The sequence below is a fragment of the Phocoena phocoena genome, chromosome 16 (genome assembly GCF_963924675.1).
Source record: "Phocoena phocoena chromosome 16, mPhoPho1.1, whole genome shotgun sequence".
Taxonomy (NCBI): Eukaryota; Metazoa; Chordata; class Mammalia; order Artiodactyla; family Phocoenidae; genus Phocoena; species Phocoena phocoena.
Window position 1 is genome coordinate 76,234,265 of NC_089234.1, and position 26,677 is coordinate 76,260,941.

At 36.8% G+C, this 26,677-nt stretch overlaps 1 protein-coding gene across 1 annotated transcript in view; it reads right to left on the minus strand.

Annotated features, from left to right (window-relative positions):
• The window catches only part of RYR2 (ryanodine receptor 2), a 515,056-nt gene that overhangs the window by 423,010 nt on the left and 65,369 nt on the right, over positions 1–26,677 (minus strand). Inside the window, exons 4-6 of the mRNA XM_065893933.1 lie at positions 17,824–17,840; positions 9,414–9,428; positions 2,291–2,365 (exon numbers count right to left, since the gene is read on the minus strand). Coding sequence (XP_065750005.1) covers positions 2,291–2,365; positions 9,414–9,428; positions 17,824–17,840 — 107 coding nt within the window. The remainder of the gene's footprint in view (positions 1–2,290; positions 2,366–9,413; positions 9,429–17,823; positions 17,841–26,677) is intronic.

Genomic DNA, 26,677 nt, shown 5'->3' on the forward strand with positions numbered 1-26,677 from the left:
AGGGTTCATCCAGCTCAGGGGATGTCTGGGAGCATAAGGAGGCAGGTGATACACGGATTGGGGACAGATGTGCTGGCACGTTACATGGAATTCGGTGCCGTGAGGATGTAAAAATCAACTGACCTGGAGCCTCTGTCTCTTGAGTGCAAACCACTGACCTCCCAAGTTACAGAAACAAGGCTTCAAGGGTCCCCAGACATTTTCCTAGCTAGTCAGGAGTATGAGTCTGACCTCAAGACAGGCAGCCCATGGTGGCCCCTGAGGGTTACAGACCTTAGATCTAAGCATATTAAATATCTGCCTTTATTTGAGAAAAAGTAAGTGTTATAATACTGATTTCCCAGGTAAAAACTTAGTGATCTCTATTAAAGTCTTCTGCAATATTTCTCAATAATATTACAGTACCAGGCACTGCAACTGTTAGCGTACATTCTCTCCTCTTCTAGCATTCACAGCAACTGTGAGGCACACACTATAATTATTTCACTAAATGTTAATTAAATTCTGTTAAGGGTAAAGACTTGGTCTTATTTACTACTATATCTAGCACACAGGAGGTGCTAAATAATATATATTGATTGAGTGGATAAAATTTAAGCAATTACAGGCTTAAAGAAGTTTGGCAAGGTATCCAAGGCTGTACAGCATACAGGAAAGTGAGCCTGAACCCAGATCTACCAAACAAGTTCAGGCTCTTACCCATCTACTATGTATCAAGGGTATTTTTCTGAAAACTGACTCTCATATTTATTATTTTATGTGTTTTGATTGCTATTGAAAGTGGAATTCCTTCCATGAAGTTCTAATGTGTGAGTGCTATATGCAAAAAGGTTGTTTTTATATATTTGTCTTCTATCCAGCCACTTAAAGTGCTCTCCTTTATTTTATTTCATATCTTACTAAGTCAGCCAAGATTTCCAGAAAAATGTTAGCTAGCTAGCATATTCTTGGGAGTTTTTTTTCTTTTAGGTTTGTCAAGAATGGATTCAGTGTTTGACAATTAAGTATGAGGTCATTGATTTGACATAAATATTTTCTTTATCATTGAGAAAATAATCAATGCTTAGTTTTTATTAGGAATTGGTATTTTTATTAAAAACCTGTTTCAGCACCTGTTAAGATGGTCACAGTTTTTCTCATTTGACCTACTAATGTGATATGGCAATTAACATAAATGATATTAAGTCATTATTAAAATCACATCTATACTTTTCCTCTACTTCTCTTCCTATAATTTTCAATTCCATTAACCAGATTTTTCACATCAATATTCATGATGATGAAAATTGATGATTTTTTTTGTTTTTTTTGGTATTGATATTGAGGCTATGTTTAAGCTTTTGCTCAGGAACAGTTTACACATTTTGGGAATTATCTCCTTCTTAAAAGAAATGATTATTTTATACTTCCAGGTATTGGACTATTGTGTAGTTACTAAAATAAGCTTGATGAAAAATTTAAATAATATGGATAATACTTATTCTGTGATAATATGTAAAAAAAATCTGGATATAAATTTGGTTATATAACAAGATCTCAATTATATTAAAAAAAATTTTAACGACAGCAAAGATTGAAAATTTTAAAAAAGTCCCCAACAGTTTTCTCTCATTGGCGTGATCATGAAGATTTTTTTCTTCTGTAATTTCCAAATCTTACAGAATGAATATGTAGTGTTTTTATAACTTAATAAAGCTTTTAAAAGAATGGAATATTTATATATTTTATTTTATACATATTTTATACACATACATGCACACACACGCATATATAAATGAGAATGAGCAAATTGTGCCTGAGAGGAACCCAGTGGATAAATAGATAACTGGTTGCAAGAGGAGCTGATATGGAAAAACAAAGAGAACAACTAGTTAAGAAGGAAAAGAAGTTAGTGGAGAGTTGAAGGTGGGACTCGTAGGCAGTTTTTTATACTATTTTTCAGTAAGGATGTTTTAATTCTCTAATAAATAAACGGTTTGAAATAAAATCAGAAATGAGAACTATTTCTTACTTGACTCTTAACACCTCTCTCCTCCTAAACCTAGTCTTTCAAAAATAAGATACGAAAAATAGAAGTCACATAATGATAGAACTGAAGGACCTTAAAGGTCCTCTAAGCTGTCATCTTATAAATGAAAAAACTAAGCAGGATATAAAGATATTCAAAAATACATACAACCAAGCTTGTTAAAGCCATCAATGAAATGGGATTACCAAACATTTCCTGACCACATATGCACAAATGGATCAGCATGACCACAGGGGAGATGCAGTCTACACGGGTACTCACCATGCCGCTGTAGGAATGGCGCAGCAATATGGCATGTCCATAGAGGAGCGTTCGGTGGCCACCACCTTGAGCGGTCTGCGGAGAGCAGAGAAAGGGTCGACAAGGAAAAAAAGAGTAAATTTAACTAAGTCCATAAAATGCTCTCTTGTTCTCATGGAAAAGTTTAATGGGAAAAAATAAAAGAAGAGCTCTTGGAGATGAGCAAAGTGCTGTGGAAAGAATGCTTAAATTGGGACAAAGCTACCAAGAAAACCTTCTCCTGTGGGGGGAGGGGGCTAGCAGTTGATCTAGTTCTTAAAGAATGAACTCGAGTTCAGTAAATACCATAATTTGTAATTTTTGATTCCCAGTTATTTGTTGTATTTCCCATTACACTGTGGTCCGCGTCAAGCAGGGGCTACGGTACTTTGGGCATCGCGGTATACCAGATTCCTTGCAAAATGCCTGGCACATAGTAAGGACTAAATAAGTATTTCTTCAGTGAATGAGTGTTCTTAAACACAAAATTCATCAAATCATCTTCAGGCTTAAAAACCTTTCATATCTTCCAACTGTTTATAGAAAATGCGTCCAAATTCCTTTATATGAGATAGCGGAATGCTTCTCAAATTCTAGCATACTTATAAATCACCTGGAGAGCTTGTTAAAACACAAAACCCTGGGCCTACCCACAAGATTCTGATCCAGTAGGTCTGGAGTAAACACAGAGATGTTTCATTTCAAAAATTTTCCAGATGACCCAGGTGCTGTTGTTTTGGGGACAACAGTGAGTAGTACACACATAGAGGATTTTAGTCTCAGCCCTTTCTAGCCTCGCCCCCAAATCCCTTGTGCTCCAGACAGACACACTTTCCCTGCCCTGACCTTTCTTACTGCTCTGTCTTAGAACACAATACTCCTTCCCTCTGTAGTCTTTTCCACCTCGTCGACTGCTTTAAACTCAGGTTAAGGGCTCCCTCTTCTATGAAGCTACAACCTGAGCTAAATTTGAGAAGCCAGATGGGTTCCCCGATCCAGGTGAGTAAAGGTGTCATAGGAAACAACTCCAGGGTATTAAGAAAGAGGAAGGGACCATGGGACTGCAGTGCTGGGTCGCAGAGAAACTAAACAGGAGCCATAAAATTAGATCAGGGTAACATCACGGGAGGTACAGAACATTATGCCTAGGAGGCTGCCCTTTTTTTCTGTAGGAAAAAGAGGTCTTTAAGCATGACTGTGATGTTACTGACTTATACATACTCTAAGAAGTACAGGAGAAAGTACTTTAATATTCATTGTTATTATACCTTTTTTACTAAAAATATATCCCCTTCCTATTGTTCCACATTATTTCTTAAAATAACTTTACATGTTATGCTTAAAAGACTTCCAAACCGTTTAAAAATAGGTATTAAAAGGTACTAAAATTATGAGAAAAAACTGCTTTACAAAAAAGGAAAGTTACTTTTTCACCTCCAGAGTGAAAAAGGGAAAAATCTACTCTGCAAAATTATATTCCTCCTAAGAATGAGGCCCTGTTTAGAGAGTACTTTTATTTTCTATAATATATTTGATCTACTGTGGCCAAGAACAACTTATTTACCTTGTCTGATCTGGACTAGTTTGGTAGGAGCTTACCATTCCCTACCAGATATAAGTTCCAAAGCTACAAGATCCAGCTGAACTTTAATGACACTAGACAGTCATACCAACCAAAACAAGATGTTTTTAGATGAAGAACAAGCTTTAGATTTAACCAGAGTGCTGTTTTTTCTGTAAAGCTTTGCCTGTGCATTTCATGTGTTCATATGTACATATATACATAAATGTTCAAATTGGTTAAGAGGAGATATTTTAGTATCTGAATTTTCTTTCAAAGATTTTATATATAGAGATTTTACACAGTTGTCTATTATGGATTTAACACTACAGATTTCCTCACTACTCAAATGTTAATTTATGTCACATATTTAGTTTTAATACAATTCCTGTAAAAGTATGCAAATAATCCACACTAAATTAACTTTGTTAATTAAGAGAGCACTGTCAACACAAGTGAATATAATTTCTGTCACATGGTCTGCAGTCCTTTTCCTCTAACTTGTCATTTTAAATAATACTATTGTGATTGGCTCTGATTCAGGACAAATAAAATGTATAATTTCCACTCTTGGGCAGGCTGGATAACTTATTCAACAAACATTTATCAAAAGAATTGTGTTTGTGGGATGCATCCAAAGACGTACCTTGGTTCTTTATTTGTGCTTTCTGATTTGATCAATCAATCATATCAATTTTCTTGTTAAATTTGGCCTGGTCCTTGCTTTAATTTAAGTGAACAAATATTTATGGACTTCCTCTGATGTAGGGAACTACCGGTACTCTAAGAGGATGGTTACACCTGTTAAAGTACCGGTTACACTGGCTTAGCCACCTCCAGGGTTATTCCTTCAAGACTCTACAGCATGCTGCCTCAAAGTGGACTGGAATCCCCCAGGGCAATTTCAATGAGAAAAAGTTCATCACTGCTGGCTAATAACATCACAAGCAGTAGTAATTCAGTACTCTGGAACAAGAGGTCCATTTCTCCTCCGGCCACCCAAACCAGAACCTTACAAGCTCACAGTGCTATAACCATCATAACCTTTGGGAATCCAGCCAGGACCAACTAGATAGAATCAATCAAGCTAATGGACCAACAAGTTCAAGGCTAGCCCACCCCTCAAAATCGCACTTTGGAAAAATACCTTGGTGCTTTCTGAAGTTAACATGTTCACTGTTCCTTGGACTCTAAAACACAGGCAAAGTAAGCAGTGCTTTCCATTGCACCAGTTAAGAGAAAAAGTAGAAAGTTAAATTTTATGTAACAAACCTTGTGTTCACATTCATGTCACCTATACTTTAGTCCTACTGATTCTCCAGTAAACATTACACAAAAGAAACACTTTTTTCTATTCATTCAAAAGATATTTATCGGGTATCTTCAAATACTGTATCTGAGAGGTACACTATCTGATGTCAAGGGTATTAGGCATAATAGTCTCACAGCTTGCTTTCCTCTGCCTTCAAAATGAGAGTTTTCTCTAATTATTCATTCATTCAACAATTATAAACTGAACCCATGCGTTTCCCTACCAAAGACTTGCACACTAACAGCAAAGAAAACAGAAGTTTAAGAACTAATTCTCCCTGCATTTCTTACCACCTCCAACTACATGTCAGATTATCAGGTCTTTTTAGTAAAAGTATTACCTGGAACTTACATGTCCTTGACATACATTTCCGAGTGTGACTTGGGCCCTACCTGTTTCTGAAAATGCAACGGTCTGTCCCTCACACCCCAGCTCTCCCCTGTGATTGGCTGGGCCTGTGGTATGGTTGGTGAGCTGTGAACAGCCCTCTATGGCCCCTCTGCAGATCCTGAAGTTGGCTTCTGCTAGACTGCTGTAGTCTCCCATAGGTGAAGGGGGTTTACGCTAAGGGGCTGTTGTTCTTTCAGGGAAAAACACCACCAACCCAAGGTAACAACTACCATTTCCAAACTCCTCCCTCTAAATATTTCTGGTGTCAGAGAGCCAAGAATCATTTAATAAAGGGTAAAATTGGACTTGCTGAAAATATCAGTTTAAAAAGTTTTTTCAGTTCCGTGCGTAGGTTTGGTCCCAGGACCCCTGAGATGACTGACAGGGCTAATATTAAACGATAGTGTAAAAAAGTTGAACTGGTGAACTGTAAGTGGATAAAAAAAGTTCAGAGTACGTTCAAACAAAATCTAAGCAACAAAGCTGTACGTATTCTAAACAAACCACACTTCAATTTTTCCACAGATTATTTTAATACCAACTTGGTATTATTAGGTATTCCTATGCCTTGAGCTTTCCAGCATCTTGGCCCAAAATGTGCAATCAGGGTACCCATATTGTAAGCAGAAGCTCTGATGGAAATACTTCTACGTTTACATTTATTCAGAATAAGATGCAGTCATAAGGTATCATTTATTAATCTGTTATCCTCCTCTGTGGGGAGGTGAGAATTGGATCATTGTAGCTACCTTTGAGGTACCACTGTTACAAGCTTAAAATACAACAGCAGAAAAGCATAGTACATAAAACCAGAACAGTAATGACTGAGATCAACTCGAGAGGTTTAAACATGCATAAACATTACTGGCTATGTGTTTCTGTTATTTGGGGTGTTTTTCCTCCTCTGTGTTTAATAAAATATGTTTGTACCACATATTTGCTTATTAATGCATCTTTAGTGTCACTGCTATTTAAAACCATTTAATTTATTAACTGTATAACATCTAAATATTATAAGGTTTTCTGTTTTACTAATCATTTTTTCTGTACAAAAATGCTATGCTAATCACTGTAGGACATTTCTCATAACTCCAGGCCCTTATTATTCAAGAGGTTTTTTGTTTTGTTTTTTTTTTAAATAAATCAGGGCTTCCCTGGTGGCTCAGTGGTTGAGAGTCCACCTGCCGATGCAGGGGACACGGGTTCGTGCCCCGGTCCGGGAAGATCCCACATGCCGCGGAGCGGCTGGGCCCGTGAGCCATGGCCGCTGAGCCTGCGCGTCCGGAGCCTGTGCTCCACAACGGGAGGGGCCACAGCAGTGAGAGGCCCGCATACCGCAAAAAAAATAAATAAATAAAAAATAAATCAGACTCTACAGGAGAACTTTTCTATATCCCTTGATCATTATAACACGCCATTTCAGAAGAAAAACAATGAAATCTTAAAAAGAGTTTACTGCTTAGGTAATACTAAGCTACACAACCAACGTTTAAAATGATAGACAACAACAAAAAGGAATTTGCCTTGGAGAACTTCTTTCATAGTGCTCAGATATTTAAGCAGGGAAGCTTTTAGGTTTACCTTCAAATACAAAGAGTGATACTCGGGTAATGAGTTGTTTCAGGGAGAAAAACAAAAAAAATATCTCTGTGCGTAAGCCTTCACATCATCTGAACGTGACTTTCCAACGCAAATGTGAACAGCACTAGACAGAGGAAGAGCACAGAACTGCTGGTCTGGCATCTGGTCCACCTGGGGTCCCCGGCAGCAGGAGCCATGCAAACAGCCCTGCCATCTTCAGTAGTGAATCATATAACAGGTTCAAAGGATGATTATAATAATTAATGAGAAATCTGGCTTCAGTGCAAAATAAATATGTTTGACAAACTAGCTGACCACTGTCGAGACAGCCACTTGGCATTAGATGGCTAACTTGTGAGGGAGCGTGTCTTAACCAAAGGTCTGCAGAGGGAACAGACCAGGCCTAGGACAGGACTAACTGATCACTGCTCAGTGCCACCAGCAGAAATGAGCACCTGCGACAAGGAAGCATCTGGCTGGTTCTAGGAGGTTCTAACGATGTGTGTCCAGGTCTGAAAACCAAAGCAAGTCACGACTGAAAAGTGAAAAAGCTGTATAAAATTTAGCATCCTTTTCCTTGTAATTGGTTTAAATTACTATAGTTTAATGCATAGGCCCTCGCTTAGTCAAATTCTAACCTTTCCAGATGATCCAACGCAGGTATGAAAATAAGTCATCGGGTTTCTGGCCTTGCGGTTAAAAGAAGTCAGAGCTTAATTAAATTACATCAGGTACACCACCTGGTTTAAACTAAATGGACATAATTTTTCTATTTGCATTGATTTTTATATGAATCAGCTCTCATGAAAGAACTTGAGGTACATGCTTCAGGAACTAAGCCATTTACTGTTCTCCAAGGAATCATAGAAATGGCATAGACAAAGGATTTGAATAGGAGTGAGGTGATAAAATGAGTACAGTAAATGCAGATTTAGCAAGCAAAACTGCTAATTTTTGAAAAATCAAACCCAATTTCATTATTTATTTATTTAGCCTTGTCGCACGGCATGCAGTATCTTAGTTCCCCTACCAGGGATCGAACGTGTGCCACCTGTGACCCCTGCAGAGTCTTAACCACTGGACCGCCAGGGAAGTCCCCTTCATTATTTATTAATATTTGCAAAGAGAGAACATATTCTTGTTTTCTGCGGTTGATAACATTCTCCCAACCAAATCCCTTGTTTCGTGATCTGCCTCATTGAGCAGTTCATGTCCTCGCTTCCCAAGGTGATAACAATAGTTTCCACTGAAAAATAATGGCTGGAATTATTTGAAATTTTGGAAAATGTTTTGGGTCCTTGTTGATAGGGACTTCAAGTAAGTGTTCTGTTCTGTCACCCTATCTAAACTGTCAAATTCTTAATGGTAACGAATAGGTCCATGTGTCAATACAACGCTCCTGGTTCAGAGTTTTGTCAAATATGGATGTAACTCCACAGAAAATGAATCCTTTGCTTCCTTTTCTTCTAAGCAACCTTTTAAATCTACATCCAGAATTTTGATTTCACACTTTTCAGAGTTTATATCTTTTGAAATTTTTAAATATATTCAGCCTTCATTACCTGAACACAATCAATTTCTCTACACAATTTTCCTCAGCTTTTAGGATAAAAATTAAATTTCATGAATGCTACATGAGAAATGTAGCAGGTATATAAAAATGCAACAACACATTTCTACTTTTTCTCTCAAATAATGACATTCTGCTGTTCCTCTCTTTTCCCTACATGTGTCCTTCAATGACATGACCATGGATTCTACTCTTCTCTTTTAGTTTGTCTCTCTTAAAACCTTTTTGTTTTTCTAATTTGATTGAGGAATAAAAAGAAGTCAAATTATTTTCACATCTCCTGGAGTAAGTAGTTCACTAGGAGCTTCTTGGTGCCTCTTCTAATTTTCCAGTGTATGAATTTGCTATTGTATTCATGCAACAGTGCATGAACACAAAACAGCCAATATAATTCCCACAGTGAAAATTCTAGACGGAGAACGACAGAAAAGATATCTGTTTCAATGGGAGAAATTCCTAACGTTGGCTAAGTAAGACTTAGTATGTCACAATATGATCCAAAGATGTCAAATGTCAATAAACGTAAACATGGGATGTATTTACTGAAATTTAAAAGTTTAAAAGTTTTGATTTAATTTTTGAAAACTTTAAATTGTGAAGAAAAATGCCATGAATTCAAAAATTAAATAAGAGTAACCAAACACAAAACATACAAAGTATTACATATACAGCAGATGATCCAATGCCTTACCTTCATCATGAATTTCTGTAGGGGCATAAGGAAAAGAGAGAAGATATTAAATATACATTATTTCAAAGACATTTTAAAATATCTTATTTTTAGACTCCACTGTTCTAAATGGAGTCACATGAACAATAAACAAAAAAACATTCACTGTGTTGTCACAACAAAATTTAATATCAACTACATGCTGGAGAAAAGGTGTAGCAAGCCAAACTCTTTTTTAGAATGCTTTTACATTAGTTCTTTCTTTTCTGTGAAAACATGCTACTTGACTTTAATGCGTGATTCAATTTACAGCATATTTAAGCACCCAAAAAATGGTATAATCCTAAAATTATATTCTGACAATGCTTTAAAAAATTTTTCATCTCATCTGTTGCATAAAAATGCAGTAATATAAACAGCAACCCAACTAACTTAAGTAAAAATAGTGGATTAGAAACAGGTACGGTAGACCATCAATTAATATGCTGTGATAAGCTGCCCATATTTCATGCAAAAATGACAAAAAGCAATTCTTTAGATACTACACATTGTGATATGTGAATTTCAAAGAAAAACCACAAAACTTTTCTCTTGACTCGGCCACTTCTCATGATTTACATTATAACAGCTCTTTTTTTCTTCTACAAAACATACTATGTACATATCGATATATTCCTTCCTTTTTCTTTAGACCCATAAAGTTTCTTTGACTTCTTACTCCTGGGAGAGGTAAAGAGATGAAAAAGAGCAAAGAAGGAAACATGATAGTATGTTTCCAAACTTAGGGCTAAATTTAGCTGTCAGATGCATGTAAGTCCTACAGAGGAAAAGATACACACATCCACATTAGTCTTAAAGAAAACAGCAAGGGAAAGTTTTCTAACATAGATGTTAAATACCACACTTGTTTCCCTGAAACATACATACATAGTAATATATGTATATTACTAAATGGCAGTTCTATTATGACTGATTTTTTTCATTTTCAATATTATACTGTTAAGGAAAAACTGTCAAGAACCGTTTCATTCTCAGCTTAGAAAACATAGGCTGTGTAGTTACATTTTTGTAGCTAATACCCGTGGTAAATGATATCAAGGAACTTTACTCCATGTTGATACTGACTAATCACATGCTGACCTGTGATCACCAGTGATGCAGATATCACTGAGGAATTAGGGAAAATCATTTAAACCTTAATTCAAAGAAAAACAAAAATCCAAAATTTTGCTACAGAAAATGGTTTATAACAGATATTTTCTTCATGAGATTTTTGGGTTTTTAACTGATTTAGGTTTTAGAGATTTTTCGTTCAGAAATGTCTTCAGCCTGATTTTGTCAGCTACCTAGGTGGAACTACTTTAGAATTGTAGAAAACAGAAAAAAAAGTCATCTAGTTACTGAGGTCTGCTCTTCGTAATTTTTAGTTGTGTGTGAATACAGGATGCGCAAGTCACAGACAAGAGTGATCTGTACACAGGATAAAATAAAATGAATGCTGTAAATTAGCAAAGATTAAGACGGCCATCTACAGAACGAGAAAGAAGAGCAGATGTATCAGACATGCATTATTTTCAAGACAATCAGGAACATGAAAGATTATCTGTGGCAGTACTGACATTAACTTTTTGTACAAATCATCTATTGGTCCATCTACTTGACTTATTACATTAGAAGATATTCAAAAGGGATCATTCAAGGGCAAAGAAGAAGTCAAAATACATTAATATATAAAGGAAAAATATATTATTTTAATCTCAATGTAAACACTGCTTAAGTATGATAAAGATCAACAGAAAAAGAATGAAAATTAAAACCCTTTACAAGTTGATGATGTGATAGAAAGAGAAAAGAAACTCATGCATGAAGATAAATATTGAAACAGCCTCAAGTTAGGTGTAAAGCATTATCATTTTTATGCTTACAATAAGTTTAATAAGGAAATCAATTATTTATTTTATTTATTTATTTTGCAGTACGCGGGCCTCTCACTGTTGTGGCCTCTCCCGCTGCGGAGCACAGGCTCAGCGGCCATGGCTCACGGGCCCAGCCGCTCCGCGGCATGTGGGATCTTCCCGGACCGGGGCACGAACCCGCGTCCCCTGCATTGTCAGGCGGACTCTCAACCACTGCACCACCAGGGAAGCCCGGAAATCAATTATTTAAGAGCTAAAATTTCACTAGACAAGATACAGAGACGGATAATTATAAAGACAGAGTCCAGGCATGGTGCTTTCTGTCTTAGAAGAAATTTGGGGATGATAATCAATTGACACAGAAACACAAAGTGGGAAATTTTAGTTCTTTAGGGCAAAACTACGAGTGGCAGTAATTCAGTGTCCCAAGTTTAGTTTAATTACTTCAGAATGGACAACTCAGATGAAGCTTCAAATGTGACCAAGAGCTGGGGACATAAGCACCCCCCCATTATGCTAGACTAACATGAAAACCAGGAAGAGAAACAGCAATCCTTATGTTCTAACTCAAACAAAGATGGCCCTGGGAGTCTAATGGATGATAAAAAGAAGCAGAAGTCTTTGCTCTATATGTCACTTGATCTAGTAGATCTGAAAACCCTAAGGGATTTTTTTAGCATATGCAAATAATTATGAGTAGAAAAACAAATCAAATAGCAATACTTTAGCCTGAAAATTGTAATCAAACATCAGACATCAAGAGACTGCATAATTATATTCCATCTGTTACTGGTACAAAGAAAGAAACAGAAATTGAGGTGATGTACAAACTTCCTCTACCATAATTTTGCCTTTCAGTTCAAACTTGGATTTGTTTTTTCACTGCTATTTCAGGTTTGTGAAATGACAACTGATTACAAAAGTTAATTCCTCTATAAATGGGCCTTTCTTAGTTTTAAAAGAACCTTTGCTGAAATGTCTTCTTAAAAATTATACAGATAAGGAAATAGTAACAAAGCAACAAAATAAACATTTGGGGGCTACTAAAAAAGAATTATCGGGCTTCCCTGGTGGCGCAGTGGTTGAGGGTCCGCCTGCCAATGCAGGGGACACAGGTTCGTGACCCGGTCCGGGAAGATCCCACATGCCGCGGAGCGGTTGCACCCGTGGGCCACGGCCACTGAGCCTGTGCGTCCGGAGCTTGTGCTCCGCAACGGAAGAGGCCACAACAGTGAGAGGTCTGCGTACCGCAAAAAAAAAAAAAAAAAAAAAGAATTATCAAATAGGACAATCTAAGAGACTAGGGCAGAATTTTGCCTCTGGAGTCCTAACATGAAGTTTCCACTGAGGCAGCGAAATGTCCTACTCAGCACACCAAATATCCATCAGACTTAAGCCTCTTCTGTCATCTTTTTTCTCCTTGTATCAAGATGCTAGGATTCTCCATAATCCTCCAGCTGGTCTTCTCTCCTCTGTGAGTGAGGATACATGTGGTAAATTTCATTATGTTGAGAAGAGGAAAAAATATTTCACCACTAAAGACTTGGGTTTGTTGGTGGCTTTTTTATAATTAACCATGCTCCCCCAGAATTTTAGAGGGCAAAAGAAATTTAAGATTAACAATTCCAAGTTCCAAACATATATCAATATATACTATCTAATAGCATATGTGGGTATATCTTTGTGAAAAACCTCAACAATTTCTCTTATGATGAAGATATCCTATGTAAATGCTTAACTTTCTAAGACTTCCCCACTGAAAATACTCAAGACTGCACTGATTGACAGACATGTTGATGGTGGGCCCAGAAAGCGTCTAAAAGAGGGTTCCGCTTCTAGCCCATGAAAAAGCAATTATACATATTATGATACAGCCCGTGGCAATGCTCTTGCATTACTCATATTAATGACCATCGCTGGCAGCTAGTGATATGTGTATGCTGGTATTTTTTTAATAAGAATTCAGTATAATTTGGGAGCAACTGCTGTCTGTTTCAACCTATCAACAACTCTTTATAGACAAGTGTCTAAATGGACTGTCTTTTCTCTCATGTGTAAAGGTCTGACATATATATGATATATAATTATCCAGTTCTTCATTAGAAGAGTAAAGGAAAATAAACAATTCTGATAAGCTACTATAAATCCTCATCTTTTATCTCTGTGACACATTTATAAATCACTGAGCTGCATGAATGCCTAAAATATGAAGTAGAAAAGCTACTGAGGGCTTTCTTTTTTTTTTTTTTTGCAGTATGTGGGCCTCTCACTGTTGTGGCCTTTGCCGTTGCGGAGCACAGGCTCCGGACGCGCAGGCTCAGCGGCCATGGCTCACAGGCCCAGCCACTCCACGGCATGTGGGAACTTCCCGGACCAGGGCACGAACCCGTGTCCCCTGCATCGGCAGGCGGACTCTCAACCACTGCGCCACCAGGGAAGTCCAAGGGCTTTCTTCCTTTCCCACCTTTCTCTCAATCAAAAAACAAAAAAATGATCTCTACGGAGAGTATATGGATCATAATGACCTGAGGACCTATAAAGCCTGCTCTACACTCAGAGCACCACCTACCTAGAAAAAATTGTCTTTATCAGGATATAGAAGATTCTGTATATTTTTTTCAAAACCATTTCAAACATGATTGAATCTTGATAACATGAGAGCACTTCATAGACCCTCACATCATAGTAGCTGCACGAAAAGATGCATTATTAAAACTACTCTCAGTTAGAAACATTTGAAAGGATTTTGTATTTTAATAATTCCAACAGCATCAACATATTTCTTAATATGTATGAGACATCATTTGGTCTACAGACAATGCTTCACATACAACAATATGACAATGCTTTCCATCCCTTTATTGTCCCCAGCTCCATCCACGACTGTGATCCCAGGCCTCCATGTTAGAAACCAATGCTAGAGGTTAGGGGGCTAGAGGGCTAGAGGGCTGAGGGTGGAGTAGATGGAAATAACAATTCATCACGTTTTAATGCAGAACTCACAAATGTTATTCCCTCTTGAAGTATGAAGAGCAGCATCTGATTACTCAATGAGCTCTTGATTAAACACAAATGCCCAAAGGTGCTCAAAGAGACATGGGAAAACAGCTAGAGGGTGGAAGGAAGGGAGGAGGAGGGGGGAGAGAGAGAGAGAGGTTGACTGACGTGTGATGAAGTTTCCAGAATGATGCTATGAGAAATTTATAAAGAAGCAAGTCTAATTTTCAATATATTTAAGTTTTATAAGGCTTCTAAAAGTCTCAATCTGGGGTTGTCACCTGTGTTCTATAGACAAGCAAATATAACGGGGTCTTAAAATAGGACACCTGTTTCAGAACAAAGTAGTGGCAAATACTCTCATATTCCAAACCACACTGGGATACCACCCAAACAGGGACACCAAAGCAGGTGGCTGAAAAGCCAAATGCTGCCCTAAGCTGGCCCCCAGCTCCAGTCTATCCAGAGAGGTTGGAGAGCAAAGAGATGGTTTCTTAGAGAGAGGTGTTGGTTGGCTTGGAGCCCTGTTTCCCCAGAGCTTGCCCTCAGCTCAAGCCTAGAGAGGGTGGCTTCAGGGATACCTGTGTCCCAGCAGAGTAACGTTACAACTGGGAAGGGGCCACACTAGATGGAGCCAGCCTGGGACTGTCTTCAATGCCACCAAGAGACCAGGGATGAGGAGGTCATCACCACTCATCAGCTAGAGGATGGGGCACATGGATGCAGCAAGAGAACCCCAGCTCAGAGGTTTCCGGTGACAGAATCTCCACTGGTCACCGCCCAACTACCCAGAGAGAAAGTCAGCTGAAAACACCTGACCAGCCCCATGAATGACAGGCTCATCAAAGAAGACCTGCCTGCCAACTTTCCTCTTCTCCTTGCCAGGACACCCTGAGAGGGTCAGAAGCCGCAGGCAATGCGCAGGTGTGTGTGGGAACTGACAGAGGGAAGTGAGATGCAGACTCCTCCCTACTCCCCACCCCCTCCAGGCTCCTGCCAGCAGAGGCCTGAGCTGTAACTAGAATTAACATCAAGAGTGTTCCACTACACAGGACTGGGCATTTTAATTACTGAAATGAGACTTATGTGACTTGAAATGGCTGGGGGGGGGGGGTGTTTCATTGTCTATGAGAAAACATAGAACCCGTCCTAATTTAACCCAGGGCACACAGGAGAATGAGCCCCCAGAGCAGGTAGGTAGGCAAGGGATTAAACTGTTTTCTGTTACCCTTCAAGTAACAGAAAAAGGTAACAAATTTTACCTGTGACAGTAGACTTTCAAGCTCCCTATGGCAAGCGCATAAGATTTGACCTATACGGGTCTTCAAAGAAAGAAACAGCTCAAATCTAAAATTTACTGAGACCTATACATATAGTGATTATCAGTTACCTAGAGCAAATCCAGCTGGATATTTTCATTATATGATATCTCAATGAAGGTACATTTCAGCATTGATACGTCTTATCATTAACGTAACAGTAATATTTTAGAACCAGAAAGGGCTAGCCCAGATTCTAATCCTATAAACAAGGAGACGAGACGAATGCCCACAAATAGCTGACATAGGTTATGAAGTAAGTCACAGAGCCAAACTGCATGACTGTCAGCTCAATGTTATGGCCAATACTTTCTCAGAACTAGAAAGCAATCTCTAAGGTAAAGGTTTGCAAATAAACCTACTAAGAATAAATTTTGAGATGAGAAATCCCTATGAAAATGAGAGGGAGAAAATCCACATAGCAAGGCACTTCAAAAAAGCAACCAAATGCAGAGGAAAGAATGGGGATACTTCTAGACAGTGGTAGAAAGGGCGTTTATTCATTTAAATATTCTATTTCCAAAGGAATTTAAGTGGCTTGAGTGGCTGGCTCAAGAACTACTGATTTGGATACAGCACAGGGATACTGGAACGGACGTGAAGGGATAAAAAGATGAGACAGGGACTTCTTTGAGGATGGCTAATCTTGGGGAAGGAGCACAAAAAGGTGAAACACATGTTCTTAGAAACAGGTTTCCATTCCCAAGACAAGAATTCGGATCAGAATTTTAACTAGAGGCAGAGAAGAGAGGAAATTTCAAAAAGAAAGAGCTGAACAAAATTAATAGCTTAGTTATGAAGAAACAGATGATGAATTAAAATTATTTCCAGAGTTATAACATAGAAGTAGTAGTTCTCAAAAATCCATACATGGGGGGCTTCCCTGGTGCCGCAGTGGTTGAGAGTCCGCCTGCCGAGGCAGGGGACATGGGTTTGGGCCCCGGTCCAGGAGGATCCCACATGCCGCGGAGCAACTAGGCCCGTGAGCCACAACTACTGAGCCTGTGCGTCCGGAGCCTGTGCTCCGCAACAAGAGAGGCCGTGATAGTGACAGGCCCACGCACCGCAATGAAGAGCGGTCCCCGCTTGCCACAACTAGAGAAAGCCCTTGCACAGAAACGAAGACCCAACACAGCAAAAATAAATTAATTAATTAATAAACTCCTACCCCCAACATCTTCTTTAAAAAAAAAAAAATCCATACATGGGTGTCATCATAATGGAAATGGTAAGTTTAATAAACAAAACTTTCTTTAAGTATAAAGGGCTGAAAGAAGTTTAGGAAACAGGGCAGCTGTTTGGGAAACACAAGTGAAAGGCCACTGAAAAGACAGCAAAAGTCTCAAGATGTTGCCTCAGGGTAACTGCATCCCAGAATGAGGGAATACAATGAAAGTAAATGAAGTCATCAAGTAAGCCAGTATTAGCTGATTCACCATAGTAAGTCACAGGGCAAATACGAAAAAAACAACACAACAGTGAAGGGCCTCACTGTTTTGCACACAAAGTGGATCAGGAATATCAATGTTGGTGAAACTCTAATTTCCATTCAGCATTAAAAGGAGTTCAGAATTGGAAGGATCTTTCCCTTTCCCTCTATCCCCCTCCCTCCCTCCCTCCCTCTCTCTCTCTCAATAGTTGAAGAAACTGAGACCAAGAATAGTAACATAATTTGGCCATATCACACACTTTGTCACACTGTTGGTCTCCAAATTAGCCTCCAGAATTCTGCAGCGGTTAACTTTCTTCGTGATATTTTCTCATTCACCTTCACTTTTTAAGATTGTATGAATATGTATAAAGCCTTTTTCTATAGCACATGGGAAAATACGAGAGCTAAGCAGTAGGATTCTAAGATTAAACAGTCGAGATTTTTCGGTAAAAGATACACAATATTAATAATAAAAGCCTTCTCATTGACCAGAAGTCTATCCTAACGATAAAGCCGATTACATAGAGACTATAATGTTCCAAGGATAGAGAATATTTTAATAGATATCATTTCAGAAGAAGAAAACTAGAAACTTCTAAAGGTTCTAACTGGAGACTGGTAAAATATGTGTTGACTACAACAGAGCAGTTATTTTGAATACTCATAGTACCAGCCACACTAGGAAGCAAAAAAAAAAGATTAGAGGCAACAGCAAACATGCACCCATTTATATCACGATCTCTTTGTAAATACGTGGAAACACATACCCATTTTTTCACATCAACTTTCTGTGGAAAGAAAAAGTCAAAATAGTAACATGCAAACAAACAAGTAGCTAGCAAGGTTTTAATTACTGTCATTTAAATAAACTGAAATGTGGTCCCTGCACCAAAACCTACTTCCAACTCTGAAGGATACAAAACAGTATCCAAACTTTTAATTAATAACATTTAATCTCCTCAAACAAACAAATTTCAATTAATTTAGTAATCAGAACTTCAAAAGGCATTAGGCTGAATATGTACCAGGTACATGAAATAACAATAATCTAATATATTCAAAAGCAAACGTGAACATTTACCTAATTCTCAAACTTACAGGCCTTTGATTTAGGAACCACTATTCTCCTCTAACTATAAAAATGTATTTAACGAAAAAGATCAGTTTAGAAATACAGCATCTAAGTATAAATCTCTGATGAAATAGAAGTAAAATTTCTCTTAGCCCAATCTTTCTAGCATTATATAAATGTTCACAGTATAACAAAAGGCATGCTTTGTCAAATAATTCTGAAACTGCATCAGAATCCAAGTATTGTTTAAAATGTAGTTATTAATGAATGCATGTTAGTCTCATACGACTCTTTAAAAATTAAGTGAATATAATTATATCCAAAGTGTAAAACAGAATAAAAAGCCATACGTCAACGACTGCCTCTACAAGGCCCTAAGATTCCTAGCAAATCAATCAGAATTTAAAAATCTCAACACTGAGGGATATACTCTCTCTCAAAGGTAAGTTTCCATAATCAACCTCCCTTCTTTAGCACATGTGACTGGGGATCAGTGAAACTTGAGGTCTGCTCCAGACTCTTCATGCATTTACGTTTACTTGCAATTTTTTTTTCTTTAGAAAATTCATTAATCAGGTCCAAAGCTCATGCTACTTCGCCATAACTAAGAATCTCCACTCCTTATTAACAAGCTTCAAGAAGGAAATGTGCGTAAGATGCATATACATTGTGATTACTTTTTAAATGCTATAAAGTGATATAAAAATATCAACCTAAATACACAGGTGGGATTGTTCTGAAGGCCCAGTGAGATTCAATAGATTCAACAGATTACTTACAACAGAGCATTTTGGCTTCATCAATAATTTATTTAGTCTTCAGAAAAATCTCTTCTAAGCCTACCCCCAACCTCTGAATTTACAAACACATTGTTATTTAAGAAAGAATACTTTAATGAATGGAAAGCCTTGGTTTTCACTGTAAGTTTTCAAGATACTTAGCTGTTACCCAAAGCTCAAGTCCTCATTTTAAGCATGAACCTATTAAAGTGATGAATCTATTTCTTTAGATCCCGGGGCACAGGGAAACAATTTAGTCATGTCCAGTATAATATAATTATCATTCACTTTTCTACCTTTAAAAGGACAAATTCTTATATTTATTCTCTTCCATGAAAAATAACTTAAGGAAATGTGAAATGATTTCCCTTTCATGTTTATCAGGAAACCAGGATATGCCATGCTTTATCAATGATTAACAAAGACATTCTACCATCCCATCATTATTTTCACATCAAAATGTTAAATATACCCCCCCACACACATACACACACACACACACACACACACACACACACACTTGCATCAGTGCAAAGATAAAGTGTTGTGGGAATTTCCTAGAAGAAAGAGAAATTGTAATCAAGAGTCATAGTTCCTAGTATTAGTAACAGAAGCTCTTTAATGATCATCTATATTACAAAAGTGAAACTTTTTTAAGCAGCTAGAATTAGCAATAATATAATAGACTCAGTATCCAAATACTCAAAGAAAGGCTTAGCAACAGCATGTGCTGGGAGTGAATTTTCAGCTAAACACAGAAGACAAGACAAATGGTCCACAGAATTAAAAGACTGATAAAGTACAATAAAGCTGTAATTATGCATAAGCGATGCAGAGCAATTTCATGACACATCTCTTATGAATGTTATCAAGAATTATTTAATTAAATGCCTACAAACAGTGAAGAAGAGAATGATTTATATGAAGCTAATCAAGGAAAGGAAATATAAAGTTCACAATGAACTTGATCAATTTTATAGTTTAAACAGTTACCAAATCCATAAAGCATATAAGACAAATGAGTACTTATTCCAATAATTTTTTATCCAAGTATGTGGGATTTTAAAAAAAATACTGATTCCATTAATTTAGAGAAGATAAATATTTTACCATCTGTAGGAAACAGCATTAAATATTTTAAGACCAACAAATAAGCAAATTTATTTTCAAATAAAAACACAATTTCCATTAAGGAAAATAAAACAGTCATTTAAATAGCAACTTGACTAAGAAGAGAGGACAGAAGTTAAGAACATAATACAAAAGTAATTAATTATAAATTATATCATATGACATGACATCTCCATTTTTGTATTCATGTTTTAATATGTACATTTAATTAGTATATTTTAATAATTGCAAATATATTTAATTAATATAGAAGTTATAAATTAGGGCACAAAACATGAACTATTCCATACCTATAAAAATGAGTTTGGTTGCTTCTTCCAAGTTGCTTATTTTACTGTTTAAGGTAAAGAATGTTATTATTACTAAATCTATAGGTCATATAGTAAGGAGTTACTATGTGCCAGGCTTTGAGCTGAACACTTTACACGTAATCTGACTGACTGAATTTATACATGAGGAAACAAATGACATATAAATGTGTTACACACTTTCCTCAACAACAACAAAGTTGTTGGAAAAAAAGGATGGAGCTTGATTGTGAAATTGCGTCTTTAACTTGAAATCCCCACTCTCCTAAGCTCTACTATGTATGCCAAAAACAAGATACATCAGCTTTTCTCTCTTTTGTTTCAGATTTTTAGTCTCTATTTAATTTGGAATTATTCACCAGCCTATTTCTCATGGTAAGTGCCACCTAATACAATGTGTTAACATCAAGATAAGAGAATGTAAAATGAACCTAGAGATTCTTATGATATCGAACATGTTATTTAGTTTCAGTTATTCAAACAGCATGTCCGGTTTTTCACATAAATTTCTAGATAATTACGACACAACAATAAAACATCCAACATAAATATAACATTTTTAATATCAAGGCATAACATAAGGAAAGTAATTGAAATATTTAATACATACCTACAATCCATTACCCTGCTAAGGTTTTTAAAATAATAAATTAGAGAAAAGTGAAAAACAAAATCTACTCTACCCTATAAGTAATTCTCCACCACACATGTTGTTTATTATTAAGATTAGGGGGGAAAATTTGAAAAATCTGCATACTGTGTTCCAGGATTCAAAACATAATGAAGTTGTTTCAATTTCCTAAAAGTAAAACTATGATTTGGAGGGCCCACATTTTTAATGAATACAAATTCATAAAAATATGTCTAAAGCAGTGGTACACATTTAACTCTCATCAGGAGTGTATGAGTTTCACTTGCTTCACATTTTGACAATACTTCTAGTCCTTTAAATTTTAGATCTTCTGGTGGGTGTGTAGTAATACCTCATCACAGTTTTCATCTGCATTTCTCTGAAGCCTATTGTGATGAAGCATTTTTCCGTATGCTTTGGATATTTTGAATATATCTGCTGTTAAGAAGTATTTGTTCAAGTCTTTCACCCATTTTTTACTATTAGGTTGTCTATTTTTGTTCGTACTTATTTCCCAGAATTGTTTATACTTTTCAAGTATTCTCTCCCAGTCTGTGTCCTGTCTTTTCCATCTCTTAATGGTAACTCTGATGACAGACATTCTTAGTTTGGGTACAATTTCTCCATCTTTTCCTTCATTGCTGGTGCTTTTTGTCCTGAAAAGATCCTCCTACATTATTTCTGAGAAAAGTTATTATCCTAACTCTTACCTGAGACCTCATTCTGTTTGGTATTGGTTTTCTGGGTATATGGTGCTAGGGAGGGAATTCAGATTCATTTTCCCCCTCATTCAGCTGTTCAGTTGACCTTGCACCATTTACAAAAAGATAATTCTTGCCTCCACTGTACTGCATTGCCACCTCCGTCATAAATCAAGTTACTAACATGTGGAGGTATTTATGAACTCTCTTCTATTCTGGCCTATTTTTCTACGCCTGTGCTAATAACATACTATCCTAACCACTGTTCCATCAAAATAAGTTTTTATATCTGGTAGCCAAAGGCCCCAACTTTGTTCTTTTCTTCAATATTATATTTGTTAATATTGACCCTCTCTATTTCCTATAATGTTCAGAATAGACATAAATTTTCACGCACACAAAAAGAAAACCTGCTGGCATCTTGATTGAGATTGCATTGATTGACAGATCAATTTGGAGATAGCTGCCATCTTCATAATATTCAGGCTTCCAACACTGTATATCCCTCTTTTTTTTAGGTCACCTTTAATTTCCTTCAAAATGCTTTTCGATTTTCTATGGAAAGGTTTATATATCTTTCATTAGAATTATTCCTAGGTACATGATGTTGTATTGTACCAATATAAGTAGACTCACTTAGAAATTTTAATTTTATGTTTGCTTTTTGCTAATATATAGAAATGTAATTGACAATTTATACTGAGTTCTAACGTTACTAAATTCACTTTTTAGTTTTTTTGTTTGTTTGTTTTTGAGGTACACGGGCCTCTTACTGTCGTGGCCTCTCCCGTTGCAGACCACAGGCTCCAGACGCACAGGCTCAGCGGCCACATATCACGGGCCTAGCCACTCCGCGGCATGTGGGATCCTCCTGGACCGGGGCACAAACCCATGTCCTCTGCATCGGCAGGCGGACTCTCAACCACTGCGCCACCAGTGAAGCCCGATTTACTCCTTTTATGGCTGTATAATATTCCATTGTATATATATACCACATTTTTTAACCCATGCATCCACTGATATACACTTAGGTTGCTTCCACATCTTGACTACTGAAAATAATGCTGTGATAAATATGGGGGGGGGCATGTATCTTTCCAAGTTAGTGCTTTCATGTCCTTTGGATAAATAGCTGGAACTGGAATCGCTGGATCATATGATACTTCAATTTTAGTTTAATCTCCAAAATTTACAAGGATTAATCTCCAAAATTTACAAGCAGCTCATGCAGCTCAATGACAAAAAGACAAACAACCCCATCCAAAAATGGCCAGAAGACCTAAACAGACATTTCTCCAAAGAAGATATACAGATTGCCAACAAACACATGAAAGAATGCTCAACATCATTAATCATTAGAGAAATGCAAATCAAAAGTACAATGAGGTAAATACTTACCACTTACTGGTCAGAATGGCCATCATCAAAAAAATTTAGAAACAATAAATGCTGGAGAGGGTGTGGATAAAAGGGAACCTTCTTGCATTGTTAGTGGGAATGTAAATTGATACAGCCACTATGGAGAACAGTATGGAGGTTCCTTAAAAAACTAAAAAAAGAACTATCATATGACCCAGCAATCCCACTACTGGGCACATACCCTGAGAAAACCATAATTCAAAAAAGTCATGTACCACAATGTTCACTGCAGCGCTATTTGCAATAGCCTGGACATGGAAGCAACCTAGGTGTCCGTTGACAGAAGAATGGATAAAGAAGATGCGGCACGTATATATAATGGAATATTACTCGGCCATAAAAAGTAACGAAATTGAATTATTTTTAGTGAGCTGGATGGACCTAGAGTCTGTCGTACAGAGTGAAGTAAGTCAGAAAGATAAAAACAAATATCATACGCCAACACATATATATGGAGTCTAAAATATTTTTTAAAAATGGTTCTAATGAACTTAGGGATGGGACAGGAATAAAGATGCAGATGTACAGAATGGACTTAAGGACACAGGGAGGGCAATGGGTAAGCTAGAACGAAGTGAGACAGTAGCACTGACATATATACACTACCAAATGTAAAACATAGCTAGTGGGAAGCAGCTACATAGCACTGGGAGATCAGCTCAGTGCTTTGTGACCACCTAGAGGGATCGGATAGGGAGGGTGGGAGGGAGAGTCAAGAGGGAGGAGATATGGGGATATATGTATACATGTAGCTGATTCACTTTGTTACAGAGCAGAAACTAACACAACATTGTAAAGCAATTATACTCCAGTAAAGATGTTAAAAAAAAAAAAGAATCTAGACACATCTTAAACCTGCCACAAAAATGAGTTCCAAATGGATCACAGACCTAAATATAACACAAAAAAACTATAAAACTCCTAGAAGATAACATAAGAGAAAATCTGGGTGACCTTGGGTTTAGCAATGACTTTTTAGGTACAACACCAAAAGCATGATCCATAAAAGGAAAATTGTTAAGTTGAACTTCATGAAAATTAAGTCTTCTGCTCTGTGAAAACCACTGTTAGCTGAATTAAAAGTCAACCCACAACTGGGAGAAAATCTTTGTAAAACACATATATGATAAAAGACTGGTAGTCAGAATATACAAAGAACTCTTAACTCTCAACAATATGATATACAACAGACTACTACTCACCCACAAAAAAGAATGACCTAATGCCATTTGCAACAACATAGATGGACCTAGAGAATATTATACTAAGTGAAGTCAAGTCAGAAAGAGAAAGACAGATACCATATGATATCACTTATGTGTGGAACCTAAAACATGACACTAATGAACTTATCTACTAAACAGACTCACGGACATAGAGAACAGCCTTGTGGTTGCCAAGGGGGAGGGAGGATGGAGGAGGGATAAACTGGAAGTTTGGGATGAGCAGATGCAAACTATTATATACAGAATGGATAAATAACAATGTGCCACTGTATAGCACAGGAAACTATATTCAATATCCTGTGATAAACCATAATGGAAAAGAATATGAAAAAGAAAATATATATATATATGTGTATGTAACTGAATCACTTTGCTGTACAGCAGAAATTAATACATTGTAAATCAGCTATACTTCAATTTTAAAAACTTAACAACATGAAAATAAACAACCCAATTTAAAATTTGGCAAAAGATCTCAATAGACACCTCACAAAAAAAGACACTATGGCAAATAAGCATATGTAAAGATGGTCTACATCATATGTCATCAGGAGATTGCAAACTTAAAATAACAATAAGTTACCATTTACACAACTGAGAGAATGGCTAAAATCCAAAAATTGACACCACCAAATGCTGATGAGGATGTGGAGCAACTGGAACTCTCATTCATTCTTGGAATGCCACATGCTACAGACACTTTCAAAGTCGGTTTGGCAGTCTCTTACAAAAGTAAACATACTCTTAACGTATGACCAAGCAATCTCTTTCCTTGGTATTTGCCCAAAGGAGCTGGGAGCTTATGTCTACATGAAAACCTGCACGTGCGTTTATAGCAGCTTTATTCATAATTGCCAAAGCTTAGAAGTAACCAAGATATTCTTCAATAGGTAAATGGATAAACAAACTGCTGTACAACTGGGCAATGGAATATTACTCAGTAATAAAAAGAAACAAGCTATCAATCTAGGAAAAGGCATAGAGAAAGCTTAAATGCATATCACTATGTGAAAAAAGCCAGAATAATAAGGCTGCATACTGTATGATTCTAAGTATATGCCATTATGGAAAATGCAAAACTATGGAGAGACAGTAAAAAGATCAGTGGTTAGAAGGGAGGGAAGCATGAAGAGGTGAAGCACATGGGACTTTTAGGGCAGTGAAACTATTCTGTACAATACCAGTAATGGTGGATACATGACATCATGTATTTGTCAAAACTTTTAGAATGTAGAGCACAAAGAGTGAACCCTAACGTAAACTATGAAATCTGAATGATAATGATTTGTCAATATCTGTCCTAATGTAAACTATGAGCTCTGAGTGATAATGTTTGTCAATTATAACAAATATATCACACTAATGCAAGGTATTATAATAATAAAGGATGTAGGGGAGGGGAAAGGTTATGGGACTTTTTCAGACAGTTTTCTGTAAATCTTAAACTGCTCTAAAAAAACATATTCTAAGTAAATAAATTATATATAATACATACCAAATAATTATTATAAAATGAGAGAAATGTAGAAAAACTTAAAAACCCAGTGATATGGATCCATGAGTAGCAATATTATTTCTGGCAGAGAGGATTATGAAAAAATTCAAGGAGGATACCTTCTTGGACATAAGCATAGAAGGATAGGGTAAACTTTTGAATGGCTCAGAATTCTAAGTTGAGGAATTAGTGTGGTAAGAATATGAGTAATGTATCTGGGGAAAATAGAGCATATTCAGGGAGTGAGTCCAATTTGGATAGAGAATGGACAGAATGAAAAACTAACTAAAGCTACACATGAAGAAAAACAAAAGCTTAAGTTCCTTCATGACAACTGATTGTTCACTTAGCAACAATTAAATTAGGAACAGTCTGCTCAGGGAACAGTTGTTCAACAGTTCAACCTAGAAAGAAGCCATAATCAAAACAGTCCTTGAGAAAACACCATAAGGGCGATCTAATTATTGGCTGAATCCCCTGGTGCACAGATTTCTTCCCAAGCAATTTTTGAATAGTTTTCCAAGGAACCAAAAACTCCTTATGGTGAAACTAACTACAAATTTACTGAATTGAAATAACTATGTAGCATTCACCTTAAATCCATTTTGGAAGTATAGAGACTATATCTCATGATCAAATACATGATACAAACCATTTTCCTACTCATAACTGTTATACACACTAATACCATTAGAAAGAAAACAAAACAAAATCTCCAGGCCACGGATGTATAAAGAGAATCTCAGTTTTTATCTTTGCCCCTAGAATTTTATTTTTAATCCTTCACTTCCCCCCAAAATTTATAGTTTATATTATAATGCACAGATTCCACTTATGTCCTGTCCTGGAAGAAACATCC